This window comes from Perca flavescens, chromosome 1 (genome assembly GCF_004354835.1).
Source record: "Perca flavescens isolate YP-PL-M2 chromosome 1, PFLA_1.0, whole genome shotgun sequence".
Taxonomy (NCBI): Eukaryota; Metazoa; Chordata; class Actinopteri; order Perciformes; family Percidae; genus Perca; species Perca flavescens.
Genome location: NC_041331.1, coordinates 10,424,150 through 10,444,262, shown reverse-complemented (window position 1 = coordinate 10,444,262; position 20,113 = coordinate 10,424,150). Strand labels below are relative to the sequence as shown.

The following is a 20,113-nucleotide window of genomic DNA, read 5'->3' as shown; positions in this document are numbered from 1 at the left end:
GTTGCAGTGCTTGGTTCATGGTTTCCATAGTTATAATCAGTGATAATATTTTTTGATTCAAAAGTTAATTTGAAAATCATTGTCATTACCATCCATTTATGAATTATAAGAAGATGCAGTCCATAGCATTGGAAGTGTAGAATAAACAAGTCTGTGAACGAATGCTTGCGTCGAATGTTGAGACATTTTAAGATCTGAATTGCAGCTGTCACCCAGTGAAATCTAAAACCTCTTTCCCTCAGCATAATTCATTGCGTACATGCAACCTTAAACCACAATGACTTCAGTACAACATAAACAAAAAATAAAGCCGTACATAACTTACAAATCCCAGCGTGACTGGAGAGAAACATCTCAACCTAATTTTGTTTTAAAGTGATAATAGGAGATTACAGAACCATGGACAGCGACAACACAGGAGCTGCTGCTCTGCTCAGCTCAGCTCACACACTTCTTCAGGTCTTCAAGAACACTGTGAAGCAGCCAGCTCAGACTACAGAGGTTCAGTGTTCCATCCTGGAGATCCTGTGGTACATAAGCTACACAGAAGGTTCAATGGTTCTCTGATTCAGGGATTCAGGACTGATCAATTGTCCTGGTGGTCAAATGACTCATCAGCTGTCCTGGATGCCTGATAGATTTTCAGCCATCCAGCGTATTGGTGGAGCAGATGTCCCACAAACCATCAGTTTCTCAAAGGTTTAAAGGTATGTCAGCCATCCTGTTTCCTGCATGTGATGTGATCCAGTACTTTACAGCTACACTAGAGCTCAGGAGTCCATCAGCCTATGAGGTCCTAGGGGTCTAGCAGCCCATACGCTGTCTTTGAGGTCCAGTGGTCCAGAGGTTGTCCTGGAGGCCGATTGGTTTTATATGATGGCCCTTATGCTGGTCCTTGTCAGCCATACTGGAGGTTTGATGGACTACTGGCATGATTTTGGTCCACACATACTGAGAGGGTCCTTTGGTCCACAGGCTGCCAGACTTGGTCCTGTTGGCTGGCTGGTTTGTCAGCCATTTTTTGGGGATGGCAGGCATTAGTCTATATCAGTGTTTCTCAACGGGGGCGGTTGGCGCAGCTCCGTGCTGCCTTCATGGAAACGGGACGTAAGAGCATCATCTTAAATGAGCTCTGTAGCTACTAGTGAAGCTGCGTTCAGATAAGAAAAGAAAAAAAGCAATCGCCGCTACGTCCTGTTGTATTCTTTAACCCCCCCTCCCAATGTAGCACAAGTAGACTATATTTCACAGTAACAGTTTTTCGTCAGATGGTTTATAGAACACAATGTTTCCTACTGTACCTGAATGCAGCTTCATTTCACAGAGAAAACGAGAAAGAAAAGAGACGTGCGAGAGAGATTGACTGTGCTTTGTTGTTTGGCAAACATTTAGCTGTTCCATACACTCCCGGCCAGTTGAGGGCTTGCGTTTGGTGTTTTAAAACTTTCTTATGGAAGCGATAGAGGCAGTGATGTTACCGTGTACTGTACGGGACTCTCACACACGTCCACAAAACACAGCGCGATGTGGGGTTGCATTTTCTCCAAACGTTTTTTCTGCTATTTACTCGCAAGACAGGCGATAGCAAACCTAGACTCTTCTAACCCTAAAAAACGGCTCTCACTAACTTTTAAGGTTGTAAACTTATTTCCTTTCGCCAGTAGGTGTCGTTCTTCAAGTCGTTTGTCATCACCAAAATACTTTTCTGCGTGCGTTCGTGCGTCTTCTGCTTTTACCCTTTGATAATTGCCAGCTTGTTTTCCGTTGGAACAATTCGATTTTAGATTTGAATGAAAACTAGATTTGAATGTTAAATTGCTAGCTGTTTCTGATTGGCTACTGTTAGTGTTTGTAATAATAATAATAATAATAATAATAATAATAATAATAATAATAATAATAATAATAATACATTTTATTTAAAGCGCATTTCATGACACCCAAGGTCACTTCACAAACAAAAAAGGACATTCAAATTATAGTCATCTTATAAAGGTGCTGAGGTTCACACCATGCAGCAGGACTTTTGATAATACCTAATTATAGTTTGAATGTTATCTAGTCTTGGCTAGATTGCCTGCTGTTATTTAATTTGAATGTCAAATGGTTGCATTTTTTTTAAAAACCTGTAAATATATAATTTCTATTCTCATGGCTTCTTTGATACCTGGGAAACTAATACATGTGTTGTTTTGTCATTCAATTTGATTTTTTGATTATTTTTGATAACAATAGTAACAACAATAATAAATGTAAATGTAAATAATAGGCCTATATTAGGGCATAATCATTAATATTCTGGGCAATTAACATACATAATATATGATGGGGGGGCGTTAGGGACCTGGATAATGGATAGGGGGGCGCTGGCACAAAAAAGGTTGAGAACCACTGGTCTATATCGACAACATTTCATTTTTACGGTATTGTTCCAGTGCTGCCTGAGGTTCCGCCAGATGTCTGTCCCCTTCCTCTTTCTTTGTATTGGCGTTCTAAACTTTGGTGGATTTATAAGGACTATGGGTTAACTGCTCCTCAGATCTCTGCAGGGTAAATCCAGACAGCTAGCTAGACTATCTGTCCAATCTGAGTTTTCTGTTGAAGGACTAAAACTACTTTTGAATGTACACGTTTCACCAAAACAAGTTCCTTTTTTTCTTTTTTTTTATAATTATTTTTATTATTTCCATCAAGAAGCAAAACAAGTTCTTTCCCGAGCCAATTTTGCAGAGACAACGTTGCTGCGTCCGGCACTTAGCACCACCCATGACGATTTTGATTGGTTTGAAGAAATGCCAAAAAACCAGAGCACGTTTTTCTCCTAGCCAGTGTGGACTAGCCAGACCCTCCTCCACAGCGCAGTGGAGATAGAGCTGGCAAAGCAAGACTAGGTAGGCATCAACCAGGCGCCTCGACACCACAGGATTGTGTCTAAGATCAGAGTGCATTCATAGCACACAAAGAAACAATGTTGTTGTACATTGAGGATCAGCCGAATGTGAACGTGAGAAAACGTTTCATGCGTGGTCAATGAGGAGCAGGACGGAGCCACCCCGGAGATCAAAGGACTCTTTCTCTGGGCTGACCTTCAGTGCTCCAATATACAGATAAATAATAGGACACTCAACAGAGAGCGTAAATGCTAGTGCTCAACATATCTTTGGCAGGAATAATAGCAGTGATAAAATGGTGAAACAAAGGGAGGGTACACCATTTAGTTTGGTTTATTTCAATGGACGTCAAAAGCATTGCACCAGTGCATCTGAATGACTGTCAAGCATGACACATCAAAGACATGCTGCCATGACACCAGTTGGTTATTAGAATTCAAACAACAAATAATATAAACAAAACATTTTTTATTTCAGAGAAGCATTTATATTGCAGAAAGCACACATATATTGCAGCAAATTTATACTACTAACTTTGATGTAGGCCTACAAAAGTCCAAAGGTAATATCTGCAAATAAGATGGTTAGCACACTGTGTTTCCCTGTATTTGCCATCAACAACATCCCTAAATATAAAACAGAAAGGGCCTGCTTTTAACACTGAAAATATATGCTACATCAAATGAAATAATAAGAATACACAAACAAAACAAACTTTAGGGTGTTAAATTCACAAAAAATTCTAAAAAGTTTCTAATGAGACACTTTTTCCAAGAGGTGTAACCCGTATATATATTTACATCATACAAGGTTTGTTTATTGATTACAAAAACGGATACATGGTCTATTTACACATAGGTTATGACAGTTCACAAACTTGGCACGTGATTCAGTAGTAACGTCAGAACTGTGTAACGTTTTGGCCAACAATGACAGCCTACTTATCATGCTGCAAACTCTCTATTTAGTCTTACCATTGTTTTCTATAAGGGCCCGGGACATGATTTCCCTTCTACCAGTCTTAAGTTAGCGCTTTTTTCATTTGGTTGAATTGGACCTGTGTTTTTTCCTGTTATTGTTCATTTATAGAACTGTCTCCTGTCTCGACACCACGGTCTGTTAACTGGGCCGTTTCCTATTTTACATCCTCCCATACATAAATTATGATATTCTGCTGCTGATAATGAAAGCCTCGCACAAAGAACTTTTTGTTAATCATAATAACGCCTTTATTCTTGTATTTTCTACAAACTCCATTTGCTCTCAGATAAGGCAGCTATTATTTGATTTCAATAAAGCCTCCAGCTCTGTTTGTGCGCCTGATTGTGCAAATGTAGTTTGTAGATTTCTTCTAAGTGTGGAGCTGTGATGTAATGTGTCTGCAGGTATAAATATAGCGACATGGCTGCACAGCGTCCATGCAGATCAATGTCGCTCCGGCGCTGAAGCTTGCAGTGCGCCTGTCGGTCTGGGAATGAGCGCAACTTCCACACGCTCCTCTCTGCCGAGCCGCTGCTTCTTCTTTTTATTCTCGCTTCATTGGAAAGGCAAACGCCGGGAGGCTGCTCACAGAGCCAGACGCGGGATGGGCTCTCTGGCCGCCCTGCGGACCATCCTGGTCCTGGGCCTGGTGACCGGACTGGCGGGATGCGCCCCCGGCTTGAACGGCACCGCGAACCGCTGGGAGGCTCTCTACTCCCGGTCCCTGGCGCGGCTCCCGGGGGAGAAGCGGGAGGAGATCAGCCGGGACGGCGACTATCTCCTGGGCATTAAAAGGTTGCGGCGCCTCTATTGCAACGTCGGGATCGGCTTTCATATTCAGGTGTTACCAGACGGCAGAATAACGGGAGTACACAACGAAAATCGCCACAGTAAGTTGTGTCTTAGACTATTAGATATAAGCAGCTGACTTTTTATTTTCTCACTTTTGACACGTTTATTGTAACTGACAGTTTCTAACAGTAATTGTTGGTATTAACAACAACAACAACAACAACAGCAAAGCTGAGATTTTTTTTATAAGCTTTGAAGAAATAAACTAACTGACTAAAACACTATTATTTTGAGCATGTTTCCAGTAACTGACTAAACAAGATGTTTCAACACTGCTTCCATCTGATCCAAACCTTCATTTATCACCATACTGAATGAGATGCTGCTCATGCTGTCAGCTAGTGAACACCTTACAGATATTGATTCATGCGTAAGGCCCAACATCTGGAGTTCTACTGTTCGGTAGTGCCGCTGAGCATAGGACTATCTGTGCCGCTGCTGTCCGCCTTGTGTGTAACCAGAGCCCGCTGTGATCCAGGCCAGCGGCCAGCCAACACCTAAAGTTAGGACACAGCGCATAGACCCATCTGTTAAGACAGATTAACCCCAGCAGTCTGGCCAAGATAAAGTCATACACTGCCTCGCATTTGCAGACAGGAAGAATAACAAATATGTATTTACCTACCATGTCAAATCTAATCCCTGTCATACCGTGTTTATGCAGCGGAGTGACAAAAGGCTGCGAGCTTTGAAATTGAAGTGTTGCCTTGGAGAACTTAAAGCATGTTGTTTTTTTTTTTGTGCCTCTGTACTATTTTGAGACAAGGCATACAAATGTAGGGAGATACATTACAGAACATCTCTGTAAGGAATTCCAGCCACTGTAAAGCATTTTAAAATGATAGCAGGAACAAAGGAGAGTTTGCTAAAACCCACCAGCTTGCCGAGGCCAAGTGAGAAGCTGCATCAGTAAACCTTGTGCCTTTAATGCCATTACCCTCCACAGACTTACCAAAGAATACAATAATTACTGATGACTGACAAGATATGTACATGTTATCAACCAAACCTCAGAAGAAATATTGTTCTTTTTGTGACTTCTGAACAAATTGTCACATCATATCAAACTAAATATGACAGCCCTATTATATATACAATATTCTGAGATATGTTAGTACTATTTAAGACCAGTTTGTGGTTAGGTTAGAATACCTTGGTTAAGCATACAATTTAAAATTCACACTGTTTGAGTTCACACAGTGCACAATCTTTCACCCATTTATTGGCAAGAAAACCTACATTTGTGTATGATCTACAATGAGATCAGGCTCAAACAGTGCCACACTATAAATTAATCTACATCAAATAGTTGACACAAAGTATCACCTGTAAAATGTTAAGACACAAGTGCTCGTCAGCATTTACAGCTTGAATCTCAGCTAGAAACTGAATTCTTTAGCTCTCTATGCTCCTGACTTATCCAACTCATCTTCTGGGACACATACAGTAATGTCAGTGTCTGTGTGGAGAACTCCATCAGACCAGTATGTTTCAGTGTGTGTGTGTGTGTTTTTTTCCTGAAGGTCTTCTGCAGATCTCTCCGGTGGAGAGAGGAGTGGTCACTCTGCTGGGCGTTCGCAGCAGACTCTTTGTGGCCATGAACCAGCGAGGAAAGCTCTACGGATCTGTGAGTGAACCAACGCTGTGACTGACATTATTTATTTGCTGTAATTAAGTCACAAAATGCTGGAATTGGCATATTGAATATCACCATAGTCCTTCCAGATTCTCCCCCCTTTTACGTAGAGTGAAGTTATTATTATTATTATTATTATTATTATTATTACTGAGTGTTTATACCCAGTGACTGCTAGGGGCAACTGTTACTTAGCTATCAATGGACAAAACCTGTGTTAGCTGCTGCTGTATGGCCTGTTTATATTGAAGAGTAAAGGCCCTGACACACCAAGCCGACAGCCAAGAACTAGTGGCGACAAAGGGCGACTTTGGCGTGGCATCACTTCGGCTGTTGTCGCCTTTGTCTTGGCCAAAAATTAGCACTGGAACACACCGCAGAGACTACAGCTGACGGCCAAGAACTACGTACGTTCTGCACACGTGTGCATAGAAATAACTCGCAATACCAGCACGTGGCGGTAATCTCTTCTGAAACGGGATACCCACCCAACGTTGCTATGATACCCATAACAAACAGTGTTTTGCCTGGATCAATAGCGGGAAAACCGAGCTGTCATCCGTTCTCTCTGTAAAGAATTCTCCTTGCGGTGGGAAGCGGAGCAGAGGGGCCATGCAAACGCTGGCGTTAGCTTGCTACTTCCACCCACCTAACATGCCTTTATGCTACACAGAAAATGAACCGAACAAAGTTGTCACTCCAGCAATAGCAATGTGCTTTCCTATGATGTGACAAGAGGGAGTGAATAAAACATTAAGTTGTTACATTTGACTAATTTAGAGGCCGGCTGGCTAGTTAGCGTGATTTCCGGCAACAACCCACCCACTATCAGAGATAGGGCCAACGTTATGGTCTTAATCTTTGAATTTCCCTGTAGAACATTCATTTATTAACACAAGTAGTTATGTATAAAACAGCACATCCTGATTATTTAAAGAATTCAACACCATATACGAATCAAGAAACAGTCTAAGATAAGTTCCATTGGAAAGAGCCTTATGATTCCCAGCTCACAAGCTATTATTCCACTCAGTGCAATCAGAGCCTGGTGTCCTGAGGCCCGCCTCACTCACATCATTCATCATTTGACAATCTCATTTTTTGTGGAAATCTCTGAATGAAACAGCTACTGTACAATAGACTTGCCCTCAGAAATAAAGCAATTGTTTGATATTAATCACGACAAACACTATGGACTTGAACCTCCTTCGCCCCTCCACCCCCTTCCAAAAAGTCCCGGCATCTTTGTTTTGTCTCTGCCTTCAAACAATTAACATTTTCAAGTAATCCTTATATCTCTCTCTTTTCTCTTTCAGTTACACTTCAACAACGAGTGTAAGTTCAGAGAGAAGCTCCTCGCCAACAACTACAACGCCTACGAGTCGATGGCCTACCCGAGGATGTTCATCGGCCTGAGTAAGAACGGCAAAACAAAAAGAGGAAACCGAGTGTCCCCCGCCATGACAGTGACACATTTCTTGCCAAGAATATAGTGGCCTCATAAATAGACTTCACTTCAATATAGAGACAGAGGAGGTGTGGGGGGGGGATCCAAACCATGATGCACTTTCACTCCAAACTTTATGCAAGTGTATCATATTTGATCTTTTGCTTTGTGTATATTAATTTTTTTATATTTATGTTTAACAACAGTTTTGTATTTTTTTAGGAGATGTTGTCTTTTCCCTGTGTGTGTGTGTGTGTGTGTGTGTGTGTGTGTGTGTGTGTGTGTGTGTGTGTGGGGGGGGGTGGGGTTCACGCTAAACACGTTATTTATGTTTTAATTTTCTAATTTATCAAATATTTGCTGCTACTCAATGAAATCCTGTCTTCGGATGTTGGTTTCCTTTGCACTGATGGGAAAGTACGCAACAGTGCACTGGAGATTTATATGGCTATACTATGTTTTGTTTTTTGATTTGTTTTTTAACAAAACAGAACCTCTTTGAAGTCTTAGCCTAAAAAGTAAATGAGGCACGAGTGTCTTTGGTGTCAGAAGTGACACTGATTGCCAAATGCTCCAGCTCCTTTGTGTGGCACTGGAGCCTAATTGAAACAGTATCGTCTTACTGCTGGGGAAAGAGAGAGAGAGAGAGAGAGAGAGAGAGAGAGGTGGAGTCGAAGAACCCCCACAACCTCCGCTAGTCTGTTTATAGCTCTGCCAGGGGGGGATGAACTCTGAACTTTTCTGCTGTCAATCTCAGTCAGACCTATAAGACTACAGATAGAGAGCGGCATCCTCTTTGATATTATATAAGTGGGGAATTTGGGGCTTTAAAGGCAAGGTCAAAGTGCTGAAATGCAATGGAGAAACTGTAGCCTTGACTTTGGAATACAACTATTCTTTTTGTCAAGTTATGTCTGATTTTCAGGTAGCTGTTAGACTGGAAGAAATGGCTCTGCATTCTGAGCTTGAATCAGAACAGAAGAGAGCGTTTGGCAGCATCGCTCGGGAACTTTGTGCCAGTTGAACAGATATTTACCATTTTGCCTGTGTCGTGCCAAAATGTGTCTCCCCTAGAAAATGGCTGTTCATGTCGTCATCTTTGACTTAACTTAAAGTGATACTATGTATCCTTTGAAAGAAGTTATAACAAAGTCTTTACTCTTACAAACAAAATTCATAGACAATAAAACACTCCAAACTCAGTCCAATAAACGTTCAACTTATGCTGCTGTAATTTTCATGTTTAGCCACAGTGGCCGCTGTTCTGCAAAAGTTACACAGTCTAGCTTTAAAGTCAATTAAAATGTTTTTGGATTTAGGAAAACAGTTTGGCTTTTGGGACATACATTTATTGGCTTTCTTGCCGAGAATTAGTCACTTTTTAGGTCTGTACAGTAAATATAAAGCTACAGCAAGCAGTCTGTTAGCTCAGCTTAGCGTAAAGACTGGAATCATGGCGAAACAGCTTGCCTGGCTCTGTGCAAAGGGAACACCAACAAGCACCTCTAAACTACTAATTAACACGTTAATTTCATTTGTTTGGTATGTATAAAATCCTAAGTGTAAAAACAAGTCTTGTCATAGAGTCTTGTTGACAGGAAGTGAGAAACAAGAAAGCAAATAAGCACATTCCTCAAAATGTCAAACTATTCCTTTAATGATCTTAGTATCTTGAAGCACAATCTTATGTCAGTTTCTAAAAGAGTTTCTCAGGCTATACATCAGTGTCATTTACTAAGTGCATTTCCTCTCCAGTCATTTCCTTGTGCAGGGACGAACAACAACACACTCAGGATAAAATAAGATCACAAATACATTTAGTTGAGGATACAAACTTTGGCGCAGTTCCGGTACGACCAGTTTCCAATTCGCTCTTGTGTATCCTCTCATTTACTAAACCAACACCCCTTTTCAAGCTTTATTTTAACTTCCTACAGCATTAGCCACCTCATGCACTAGCTCAGTGTAGTGTATATATTTCCCAGACTCCTTTCTTGTATCTGTCTCCTCTCAGTCTCTGTGAGTCTCTGCAGTTGACTGCAGCCCAGCTCTGGTAGCCATGTTGTCCTAGTTGCGCCTTGTCACGTTCCAGCTATCTTTACCCTGTGATTTACTTTTAGAAAGGAAATCATGGGAGAAATATTTACAGACAGCTGTTGGACTGTACTATATGCTAGGGCCAGTAACCCTATATTTTTCTTTATATATTTTGTAAATATAACCTCTAAGTAACTGAAGGTGCTGGTATTCCATTTGGGGGGAGGAAAGTTTTAAACCAACAGAGCTGGATGGAAGTTGCTGCTCGCTTTGGCAACATTGATGAATAAATTCACCAATCATCAATGACCCAGGTCAAAAAATAGACAGAAATTTTACCCATTTTCTGTTTGTATTTTGCTATACTGTTATCTTGTCAGTCTTTTATCTAAGAGGTTTGAAATCTCAGTTTCAACATTCCACAAACAATAGCATATATTGTAACCAGCCCAACTCCTGTTTGGGATTGTACTGTGTTTTCTCTTTTGGGTGAGAGTGCCTTAAGGAGAAGTGATGAGGCCAGCCACGGCAAACGCACACGCTAGGTATTAAGTTGCAAATACCTCAAGCAAATATCATGCAAACTGCCACTGTATTGGCTTTAGGCTGTGATTCCTGCAAACCTGAAGGGATGTGGAGATTGAGCCAAGCTGGCTCAATACTGAGATACATGTCAAATTGTCAGAATAGGTGCAAACGTCACTGTCTGCTAGTCCTGCAACATCTCTTATTACAGTGGGGCAGTGTAAATCTCCTCTCACACAACTCAGCTGGTCAGAAGGGATGCATGCAGGTATACTGGTGTGTCTGGTGCTCACAGCTGTGCTCAGTGTTCTCCGGTATCACTGCTTTGCATGATGGGCATCAGGTTTACATTAGAATACCTTTCTACCCTCTGTCACTGACCCAGGTCCAATCCTCTACTCCAGCTGCTCATTTGGTTATTCAGCTATAGTCCAAGCAAGACCAATGTAGTTCTTAAAGTAAGAACAGCGTCTGTGACTGGTGTGTCCAAATGGCTCACATTCACATGCAGGTTGACATGTGGAGTCTTACAGAAATGCCGCTATACACTGATCACAGATACACGCCTTGATTTTATTATACTGCCCAACAGCACCCCAAATGTCTTCCCATGTCACTGTTAAAGGGCCAATTCATCCAAGTTACAAAAAAACATGTTTTCACCTACCTAGTGGTATATAGTCATGTAGGTAGTTTTGTGGTTTTGAGATATCCCTATCTGTGACCTCCTCATTGAAACATTAAAATAATCCACAGAACAATCAGTTTTGACTGGAACTACTTTCTAGTGAAGATATAGTCGCTATGAATGCTGATAGTAACAGGCACACTGTTTCTAGATGTTGCTGTAAAGTTATTTACATGTAGTTGTTTTTTTTATTCTGTAAGCACAGGCAGAACAAAATCAGAAAAAAACAATATATTTGCATTGTTTGATGTTAATGAGAAAATCCTTTTTGTAATTGGCTTGAAATGACCATTTAAAGTAAAAGCATGGACAGTGAGCTGAGTGGAGATCATTTTGCAGTGAAATTGGGTGTGTATCAGGGAGTGTATCTGTAAACACAATCCATTCAGGACAAAATGTAGTAACCCATAGCCTATAATTACAAAGCTGACTTGATTTCATTACTTAAACTGGTTCTGACATCTATGAACTGTAAACTGTTAATATATTTCTTTCTAACTCTGCGTACTGGACATCTGCGTTCAGGGAAAGGATTTTCTTTTATGTGATGATATGATACTGTACTATCTATAATTCTGAGTCCTGTGGTCTTATGAGTTTTGTAACAACTACTTTTATCCGTTGTCCTGTAGTTTTATACAGGGCCTAATAAAATGTCACACTGTATGTGCTGTGCACAGGGCTAAAGTCTATCTTAAAGCAAGTTGACAATAAAATCATGATCCCATAAATGTAAGGTGTGTTTTTATCTTTTATCATATAGTATTTTTTCAATAAAATTAATGTATGTATGTATGTATGTATGTGTGTGTGACACATTCATATTTAGGGGGGAATTATAAATAACATAAAGCAACATTCTGTAAGTAATCAAGAGAGCCAAGTTTCATCCCATGGAGCAAAATAATTACATATACATGCATCTGACTGCTGCTTAGACACACAGATGCAGCAAACACTATCCTTTTATCTTGTCACAAGTTTGTTTGGGAGGGCTTTTCTGTCATTTGAATTTTAATATATTGTAAGGATGTCCCCTTAAAGGAACACGCCGACTTATTGGGACTTTAGCTTATTCACCGTAACCCCCAGAGTTAGACAAGTCGATACATACCCTTCTCATATCAGTGCGTGCTGTAACGCTGTCTGACGGCTCCAGCATTAGCTTAGCCCAGCACAGATCCTGCAGGTGAATGGTTCCAGTAATCCTACTGCTCCAAATTGTGACAAAAGTGACAAAATAACGTCATCGTGTTTCTATTTACATGTTGTGATTTGTAGAGTCACAGCGTGTACACAAAACAACGTAACATGAGACACAGCCATCTTCTAACCGTAAACAAGCTGGGAACTATATTCTCAGACAGGCTTGCTGCAAGCATATCACTCCACCAAAGTACTATATTCTTCCGCCTAAGAATATAGTTCCTGGTTCTTTTAGGGAAATCCAGACAACTAGCTAGACTATCTGTCCAATCTGAGTCTTCTGTTGCACAACTAAAACAACTTTTGAATGTACACGTTCCACCAAAACAGGTTCTTTCCGAGCCTATTTTGCAGCGGCACCGCAGCTTTTCTCCAGTGCTTTGCACCGCCCAAGACGATTATGATTGGTTTAAAGAAATGCCAATAAACCAGAGCACGTTTTCCTCTCATCCCCAAATGCTATGTGGATTAGCCAGACTCTGGCAAAGCGAGACTACGACAAAGCTAATTAAGACTATCAGCTCCACACAACTCTCTCTGTATTTCTCAGTATTGCTATGTTTATTAACGCTCTACCAGGTGATCAGATGCGATTGATTGGTTCATCATTTATGACCACTGATATCCACTGACCCATGTCTTGACCATTTCCTCAGTTTTTGAAATGGTTGAATGAGATGGTTGGCATTGCACCACACAAAGTTCTCTATTTCAGCAAAATAGGCAAAAGGACTTGTGTTTTTGTGCCGTAGGTTGATGATAGAAGTATGCCAATAATGCAAAAACACAAAGTTACTGTATATACAAGACTTTGATATTTTATTATGTGAATAAAAACCTTCAGAACAATCTACTTGTCCTTCTAATTACTTAAAAATGCTTTCTAAAACTAGTACCTTCTTCCTTAAGAAAATAGAAGATAAAAATAAAGGCTACAAAGTTTAGGATGGGTTCAAGCTGGTAGCTATAACTATGGTGATTGATGAGGAATATCTTAAATATAATAATTAATGTAACCCCATTGTTCTTTCAAGAAAGTAATTTCTTTAAAAAAAAAAAAATGTTATATTAAACAAAGTGCCACACATAAATATACACTCATGTTTCTTTTATCTTTTGTCTCTAGCTATTAACGTATTAACCACAAAACTAGCACATTGTGTTTTTAAAGAACGTGTATGAAAAGAAAAATGCTCCTTTTGTAAATAGTTTATTTTTTGTTTTTCACAACAGCACAAGTCAAAATACAAAAATATGTTTCACGTGACGTTGGACCCCAAAGCACTGGAACAGTTTGGTAGATGCAAAAAGTTTATTCAACAAAAAGAGTCTCAAGAAGAAGCCATAGGGGCAGGAGATATCCTCAGAGGCCGAGTGGAAACCAGACGTCAAATCACAGGGAACTGGAGAAGGAGTGGAGCTGTGGACACAAAATAATCCAGAGGTAAGAGAACAGGAAAACTGGAGGTCTGACAGAAAATACGTACACAGGTTTGCAGGAACACACAAGCAAAGAAACCGCAGAGCACTACCAAACATGACGGAATTAGTGGTGTGAGGACCAGGCTTTTATGGAGCAGGTTGATGAGGTAAGTGGAAACAGGTGTGCCTTGCCTGCTTCCTGGAGAAGCCAGCCACGCCCCCTGCCACAGAGAGCAGAGGAGAGAGAACAAAACACAACAAAACCAGAACACAATCATAACAGGACTTGCTGAGCGGTAATTACTACTTCACTTCGTGATAGCATCCCAGCCGGTTGGAGACAGGTTACCATGGTGCATAACTTACTGGAAAAACTCAGCAACTTGTTGCTGGTGACAAAATCACTCATTTAGATATTTGATGCAATATTGGCGTTACAGAGCTGCCTGGTTGCCATCTGATTCTCTGATATAAATGACCGCATTGCATTGTAGGATATGCCTAAATCCGCTTGTTGTGTTCTTTCTTACAGCATTCGCTAATATTTTACTGGTAAAACCGACATAATAACAGCTGGATTAAAACTGTCAGCAGACCAGCTGTGAGAGAAGCATTTGATAATGTCAAAAAACCATCCTACATTATTCATTTAATGTGGAGTAGGCCTATTTTATCAGTGGCATTTTCTTTAAGTTGGAGTAGGCTAATAACTCATTAAAAACAAATTGATAATAAATACACAGTAAATTGTGTAGGCCTATGTGCCGTATATGGCATTGTGAATTAGTTATTATTTTATGTATATCAAAAGCTCTAGTTCACAGAGCATTTAGGAACCTGGGGATCGAGTAAAATACTTTTACTAGCTGTAGTCATGTTGTAATTGTTCTTTATGATATATATATATATATATATATATATATATATATATATATATATATATATATATAAATTCATGCAGTTCAATGTCTTATTGTACTCTGAAATTAAAGAATAGAACAAATAAACAATTTAAGTTAAAAAATAAATCATGGAATCAATTTATAAACCAAAATGTATTCTAAATTATATATATCAGTATTCAATACTGTTCAAATAATGCTCACGAAGGTACGGTACCACAGTGTGTTCCAACAATACTTTTATACAAACAGAGGGGTTTGTAAGTAATCCAGACAAGTTGGAACACCTGTGGGAATTGGTAGCACCAACTTTCAAAGCTTGATCAACCTCCATTGCTGCAGAACAGCTTTACATTGTTAACCCATTTCTTGTTCCCTTAAAAAGACCTTTTTGTAAAATTCTGAAATGTACATTATTTTTCAGTTTTGGGTAACCTTACTTTTTTTTTAACCTCAGGCAGTTCACCACTTATCTTTGTACCATTTCAAGCTATTCATTGGACTTGAACTGCTAAAATTTCAATAAAAAACAAAAAGAAATTGGGGTGTTCTAAAACTTTTGACCAGTAGTGTATATATACACTGTAAAATATTACAGACCCATTTAGTTATGTCCACTTATTTCTTATTTTTAACTGAACAAGCTTATACAAGTTGTGGATTTTGAACTCAACTTTATGAGTTTTTGAAAGTCAAACATTTATTCATTGGTCGACTATTTAAAAAAATGTACGTGTTGATTGAACTTGGGTATGTAAGTTAAGTTATCAGTTGAAAAAAAAGCGTGTGTGTGTGTTGCAACAAAAAAAGAGTTGCCTTTCGAGTTTAAAATAACCTGTCTTCTTTCAGGGAAAAGTTAAAGCATGGACACATTAAATTAATTATACAACGCCAATAAGTGATGTAGCCTATTCAAATTTCTACTAAAATATAACACGTGTTGTAGCAAACAAGAAAGCACTAGTGCCCGGCAGAGGGAGTACCTGTCAACAACCTGTGAATTTCACTCTTCTCAAATTGAAATGGAAAGTTCTTTTCAAAAGTCAAACATTTAGCTCAGCCCACATTTAGCCCAACCCCGATCTGCGTTAGAGCCCTGCACGGGCCAAAAACTCCAGCCCTAACCTGGCCCCTGGCCCATGGTGTTCAAGCCCTACCCGACCCCAGCCCGACAACGCCTGCAATCTTTTCAGCCCGAACCCGGCCCGACCCTAGACCAACATCAATCACTTTAAGCTCTCTCTGACGCGCGCTCTCTGATGCGCGCTGTCTTTGCTACACACGCAAACACACACGTCACACGCTACTAAGATGGGCACAATGAGGAGAGAAGCTAAAATAAGCCAGAGTCCGACCCGAGCCCGATCTGTAAAAAAAAAAATGGCCCGAGCCCGGTCCGAATGGGCTTAGCTTGTCGGGCCCCGACAGGCTTGCAGGGCTCTAATCTGCGTACTGAAGTCAGGACTGCAATTGTTTCATTGGCTGGCCAATTCCCACGATGCAAGGCGGTAATAGAGTTGTGTTAAAATTTGCTGAAAAGTTTGCAGTTTGTTTGAAATACAAAAGTAACTTTATGAATTCCGTTTATGAAACGTGTCTGCTTAGAATGTAGTGTTTTGTTGCCTGGTAATTGTCATTGTTGTGCTGGTTTACATTTGTAACCATGAGTTAAGTGACTGTTATGTTTGATAAGAAGAGCTGGAGTATTATATATATATATATATATATATATATATATATATATATATATATATATATATATATATATATATATATATATATATATATATATATATATATATAAATATTATTTATGGTACCAAATCATAACATTAGTTATCTTAACCAGAATCATTGAGAGCAGCCACAGTCTAAAGGTCAACTGGCAGCATTAGTGTCAGTGTTCAGTTTTTTTTTGAGCAATAGCCCCTCCAAATGTCTGTGCACATCCCTGTTTGTGAATGATGAATAAAATATTTAAAATCAGGTAAAAGTTAAATAAATACCAACATATACATTTTGAAAATTTAAAAAAAATGTGTGTCCCTACTCAGACATCGTGTTATGATTTATTTTAGGTCAGAAAGTTTGCCTATCAACTCACAGTGGAATTCAACATACAGCATCCACAAACCTGGGATCAGAAGAAAATGGCGGGGCCTGATTGGTTTAGCTCGTTTATGAAGCGGAACCCCAGACTTTCAGTGAGGAGTCTGCAGGCAACTAGCCTTTCAAGAACCACCAGTTTCAATTGCGCTAATGTTGAGCTCTTCTTCAGTCAACTGGGGGAGGGGATTGATAAAAATGGGTTTGATGGCAGTGACATATGGAATGTCAGCGAAACCGGCGTGACAACTGTCCAGGCACCATTCCGAGTCGTAGCAGGTCGGTGCCATGACGTCGGGGGAGAGGGGCACACTTGTTTCAGTTGCATATGCTGTGCAAGCTCTGTGGAATACCATTCCGCCATTATTTGTGTTTTAAAGATCACTTTGTTCAGAGCGGTCCATTGGGGAGTGCAGGAAGTGCTAATTAATCAGGCTGGATGCAGGAAGAGGATTTCCTATCATTCCTTTTTCACTTTGTGAAGCATACAGGTCAGGTCAGTCCAGAAAGAAAGGTATTGCTCCTGCTTGATAACCACTCTTCCCACATCTCGGTGAGAGCTGTGGATTTTTCCAAAGGCCATAGAATTGTACTACTTACGTTTCCACCACATCGCAGCCATAAACTCCAACCACTTGATCGTAGTGTGTTTGGTCCGTTTAAAAGGATGGTGAATTCGGCGAGCGATGACTGGATGAGGGGGAATCCAGATAAAACTATGAGTATTTATGTCATTACAGCCGCAACACAGAAAAACATACAGGAGGTGTACAGGCATATGGCTTTACAATTTTAAAATTTTTCAGGACTGCGACTTTGTGCCTTTGCGTTCCTCTCTATCTCACCTGCCACCCGGCTCCACTCCAGCTCACCTGCCGCCCGGCTCCTTTCCAGCTCACCTGCCACCCGGCTCCTCTCCAGCTCACCTGCTCTCAGGCTCCTCTCCTCTGTACCTGCCGCCCAGTTCCTCTCCAGCTACTCATGCTGTCCACCTGCACACCAAAGCGATGCCAAGCACCTCGGGGTCCATCGTAGGTTAGTTGTTCTGTCGTTCTGTCGTTCAGTCCATCACTCATTAGGCCATTTCCAAAAGCAGGCCCAAGGAAAGAGACAGGGAAGAAGAGGCGCTCGGAAATCCTCATTGATACACCAGTGAAGCTGGCATTGGAAGAGGAGGAGCGTTGAAAAGGGAAAAACATCAGAAAAAAAATATTGGGGAGTGAGAAAAGCAAAAACAAGAAGGTAAAAAAAACCTGCCAGGAAAAGGGTGAAGGCTGATAACTCCTCTTCAGCAGATTATGTAGATTTATGTAGCTTTTGGGCCCACCAGGCATGCACTCCAGGCCTGACCAATTTCATTTGTCACCATTGTGACTCTGATTAACAATGCATTTAATTTGTTTGTTCTTGTCACCATTGTGACTGATAAAGAATGCATTTCATTTGTTCGTTCTGTGGAATGGGTGTAAATATGTTTATGTTAATTTGCTCTCACTCTCACACACACACACACACGCACACACACACACACACACACACACACACACACTTACACACAAATACACCCATATGAATGTGCACGTACAGACATGCACACACAAACGCACAAGTGTGCATGCACAAACACACACAATATGGACATACGCTCCCCATATTCACACATATTTTATTGTTTCAGCCATTCATTTAAAATAAAACTGTTGTTGTGGTATATCACTTGGAGTACCCTTTGTTTTTGTGTATTTTGTCTACCTGTTACAACTTACCCCAGTATGTGTTACAACCTACCCCAGTAGTGGGGTAGATTGTAACAAAGGACCACCTTGTATTTTTCATCATCTCACAATATAGTATATATATAGATATAGTTAAAGAAATTGTAATTGTTGCCATTTGTAGTAGACAAATGTGGGTACTTTGCCTAAAAGTGACATGTAGCTAAAAAAAAAGGTAGTTTTAGGTGCTGAAGAAAAACGTGTTACAACCATACCCTATTAATTAGAAGACCAAAACATATGTATGTGGCTACTTAATATGCCCGTGAATGATGCGATCGTTACGTTTGCGTTCTTCATTCTTGATGATGACGCGAGTTGTATTATTTTGCAACAGTATAATTTCATTGCAAATGAGGCTTACAAGACGTATGCGTAGCCTGCTTATCACTCCTTTCATCATTAAAACCTGGGTTTTCCACTTCAACTTTTCGCTTCAGCCTCTTTGACAGTGACATTTTTGCCTGACAACAGCCGGTTCTTTCTGCAAGCATTTTCCACTCAGGACACTGCATACTACAACAACAATGTTTCCATAACCACAGACTTTAACCATCAGTCCTCAGTGAACTGCCTCCTAGTCTGAGATCATTTTCTAGTTAAAGAACCAGTTATCATTATGGAGTTTCCATGTTTTTTAGGAGTTTACTCACACTATATATGTATATAAATGTAAAAAAATTAAATAAAGCATTAATTCAGTAAGAAAGTGAAAATATCAAACAAGAATAGGTGTATTAGGTATAAATACATTTTCTTTTCTTCATTTGAAAGTCTGAGTGTCTGCTCAGAAAAATTCTGGCCCTTGGAAAAATGTAGTTGATGACCCCTGGACTAGAGTGTCCCGCGCACAAGCACCCCTTTTTGTTTACTTAAATCAAAAAAAATGTTGGTTATGTAATCACAGTGACATTGCGGATAATAATAATTGTGCAGCCTCCTCTGAAGGGGAACAAGACAGGGCTCACCTCTTTCTCCTTTGTTGTTTTGTTTAGCCATAGAGCCTTTGGCAGCAGCCATAAGGTGGAGACTAACTTCCGAAGTGTCATGGTAGGAGGGGTAGTGCACAAACTTATGCTTTATGTGGATGATATATTTAGGGACAGCGGTGAAGGCCCTATTAAAACTGAAGGAATTATTATTCCTTCTTTTTCCCGGCAAATGAATTGCCTTTTTGAGGGGCTTAACATACTCAAAAACTCACCAAAATTGGTGGTCGCATGAAGGTGAAAATTTACGTATTTTAAGGGTTTCGGGAATAGGCACAGAAAAATGTTTCACTAGCACCCCATACATAATTTTAAAAAATGTAGCCCCTGCAGTACGTTTAGCGTAGACTAACGAAATGTGATACACATATGTAGCATGTCAAGACGTACAAAATAGCTCATTGGAGAAAATACCCTTAATGCAACAGGACGTCCGCCATTTTGAATTGAAAGTTCAAAATTTGTGCAATTTTGGCCAAGTTATTAAAAGATAAACTTTTTGTCATGGGGCATGGCCGTGGCGGGGCGGCCAATTTGTGCGTTTCGCCATCAAAACAGGAAGTGGGTGTAACTTGATTGTACATAGTCCAATTGGCTCAAAACTTTTCAGGATTCATAAGACTCTGACCCTGAGGACATCTACTGGCCAAAATTGA

General features: G+C 40.1%; 1 protein-coding gene across 1 annotated transcript; it reads left to right on the top strand.

The window, feature by feature from the left end:
- The first annotated feature begins 4,326 nt into the window (after positions 1 to 4,326).
- On the top strand, positions 4,327 to 7,869 carry fgf4 (fibroblast growth factor 4). Its single transcript, XM_028584281.1, has 3 exons — positions 4,327 to 4,762; positions 6,248 to 6,351; positions 7,677 to 7,869. The coding sequence occupies exons 1-3, from the start codon at positions 4,366 to 4,368 to the stop codon at positions 7,851 to 7,853; spliced, it is 678 nt and encodes a 225-aa protein (XP_028440082.1). The 5' UTR covers positions 4,327 to 4,365; the 3' UTR covers positions 7,854 to 7,869.
- Positions 7,870 to 20,113: the final 12,244 nt, after the last annotated feature.